General features: G+C 36.9%; 1 protein-coding gene across 6 annotated transcripts in view; it reads left to right on the forward strand.

The window, feature by feature from the left end:
- Window positions 1-494: 494 nt before the first annotated feature.
- Coq2 (ubiquinone biosynthesis protein COQ2, mitochondrial) overlaps window positions 495-2,500 on the forward strand; it is a 21,382-nt gene continuing 19,376 nt past the window's right edge. Inside the window, exon 1 of one of the 6 annotated variants that reach the window (XM_043011006.2) lies at window positions 495-534. Coding sequence is in view for 1 of the 6 variants with exons in the window: in XM_086552056.1 (XP_086408182.1) it covers window positions 702-746 (45 nt within the window). In the remaining 5 variants the exon portion in view is untranslated. Of the gene's footprint in view, window positions 535-558; window positions 841-2,500 lie in introns of those variants that run through there. The other 5 variants (XM_086552059.1, XM_086552058.1, XM_043011005.2 and 2 more) reach the window with 5 other exon arrangements.

Below are 2,500 nucleotides of genomic sequence, written 5' to 3' on the forward strand. Positions count from 1 at the left end.
TTCAGCTAGAGGGAATGTAGACGTGTGTTTCTAATATTTTATTAGAGAAAATTATTGAACTTATTTGTAACTAACAAATCTCTAAATTGATAATTTAAGAAATAAAATAGATACACCTTCAACAGAAAACTAGTCATTTATCTCTGTTCTATGGGGTCTACATTGAAATTCGTTGTCAATTTTCAAAAGCAAAATATATCGTAAAACCTAATCAAATTCTAAAAAATATAAATCTCTCGTCTCATAAAAATCATAGGCGCCTATTTCTGAACTTGCCGCTGATGGTACAATAAAAAGGTAGTAGAATGAAGCAAGAGAGAGGCGGGGGAGGAAATAAACAGTAAAGAGAGGGAGATTGGGATAAAGAAAAGGGAAACAAGAAAGGTTACTTTTAACTGATTACACAGAGGTATTCTGTAACAGGAAATATCATATAATCTTATCAGTATTTTTGTTACTTTCATTTTGCCGATCATTGCACACATTGAAAACGAGATGATGCAATCCTTACCAAGATAATATTGTAAAGTAAATGTACGATTTGATTGATGATCTATTCCCGATTTTGGAGATGCAACACATTTCTTTCAAATAAGAAAAGGATTTCACTAGCATCTTATGATGTTGTGATAGTTACATATTTTTCAGTGATTACGATTTTTATACACTGACTTAACGTGTTAAGGCGATCCAGACGGGCAATGTTGACGAAACGGACGAGTTTCATAATATTCAAGATGTGGCAAGTTTATTATCGTAGTAGACTGTCTTGTTTGTGTTCTCATTAGGTTTTGTGCAAGAAAACAGAAACTATTTGACTGAGTCGTTTCAGGGTTAACAGTATGTGTTATTCTCATATGTTTCCGTATTCATAGAAATGACAGGGATATAATAATTATTTATTAATTATGGAAATATAAAAAGGTTTTATAATAAGTATTTGTGAAACAAATCAGAAAAAAAGGCTTTACTTAAAATATAGGTTGGTGTTGATTAATTTTGTCATAAGTTGATTAATTTAGAACTTTGAGTTTGAGAATGTTCTATGCTGCCGGCAGCCGGTCACCTTTCAGAATATCATCACAAGGCATGCTCACATGGGGAATTTACATTTGTGTTGCAGTTATAATGCATGCAGAAGTCTCTTATGTCCATCTGCATGTGGGTCACTTGGCACTATTTTATTTGTATGTGGTTATAGTCTACATAGTTAGGCAATGTTAATGTCTGCTAGGACAAATCTCACTAGATTTACCCTACTATGCTGTATGCAGGCTGTTTGCTACAGTTTACTATGGCTATATAATATTATTCAATTTATTTATTGGCTATGATGATATATAAACAAGTAATTAAAACACATGATGAAGTATTGAATACTTCAGAAAGGTTTAACCCATTCCTGACGGGACTTTTGAATGCATAGGCCTAACGCGTTGGGATTCTTGGCCGCACTGGCCGTGCGCCATCCCGCGCGCCAGGCTGGACAAAATAACGCGTCCCCGGCGTGTGGCCCAAAAACCACTAGACATGATATCTAGTTACCTGTCGTTAACGGGTTAAGGTGTGAGACATTTTATAATATCCCAAGTTACATCAAAGTTGGAGGGAAACATTTTTTGTATATTTCATCGAGAGTGTTTGCTAGGTATAAGTAGCACAAGTAGTACAAAAGAGAAAAAAAAAATTGTTACCCAGGCCTGCATGGTTGGAAATGCCCCAGTGGAGCCAAAACCACTCTTCATCACATCAAGTTGTCACAGTGCCTCCTGTTTGTAAAAAGTTCTTCATATTCAACCAATTGTTCAGCCACAAAAAGAAATAAGGTTGGAAACACCAGCAAGCCTCTGCTCTGTACAGTTGTTAGTCAGTAACTAATGGTACAAAGCTGTATCGTTGTCCACACTATCAGCAACATCTCAGTGTCTTCATGTCATAGGCACTGTCATGTCTTGCCAATAGCAGTTTCAATCGGTTCTCTTCCATTGGTGTGTTTAGCTACCCTAGAGTTGGCACTCTGGGCAACATCTCAGTGCCCTCACGTCATGGGCACTGTCATGTCTTGCCAATAGCAGTTTCAATCGGTTCTCTTCCATTGGTGTGTTTAACTACCCTAGAGTTGGCACTCCGGGATCATGCTCTGGGAACAGGACCTGCCCCCAATGCTAACCCTCATATGTGGGTATACCAGCCAGTGAACCCAAAGTGCCATGTTTACATTGTGTATTTACATTTAATGATATACATAGATTTGATGCAAAAAGAGCACAATCAGGCACCAATCCTCATATGGAATAGATATATAACCAGCAACTGGCATGGCCATTCAAATCATGGCATGACATGCATCCCTCCTAAAACCATCTGGAGTTGTTGTGTTAGTTTATGATAGATATTGATGCTTTTAAGTACACCATCTTTTTTGAATTCGTATCCTCTTGATATCATTAGCTATCTATTTCAATTGAATTTGTAAAGAAGGCAGTGTGATATTGGGGAA

This window comes from Penaeus japonicus, unplaced genomic scaffold (genome assembly GCF_977035675.1).
Source record: "Penaeus japonicus unplaced genomic scaffold, GWHDUDI00000001_assembly GWHDUDI00000026, whole genome shotgun sequence".
In the NCBI taxonomy this organism is placed as follows: Eukaryota; Metazoa; Arthropoda; class Malacostraca; order Decapoda; family Penaeidae; genus Penaeus; species Penaeus japonicus.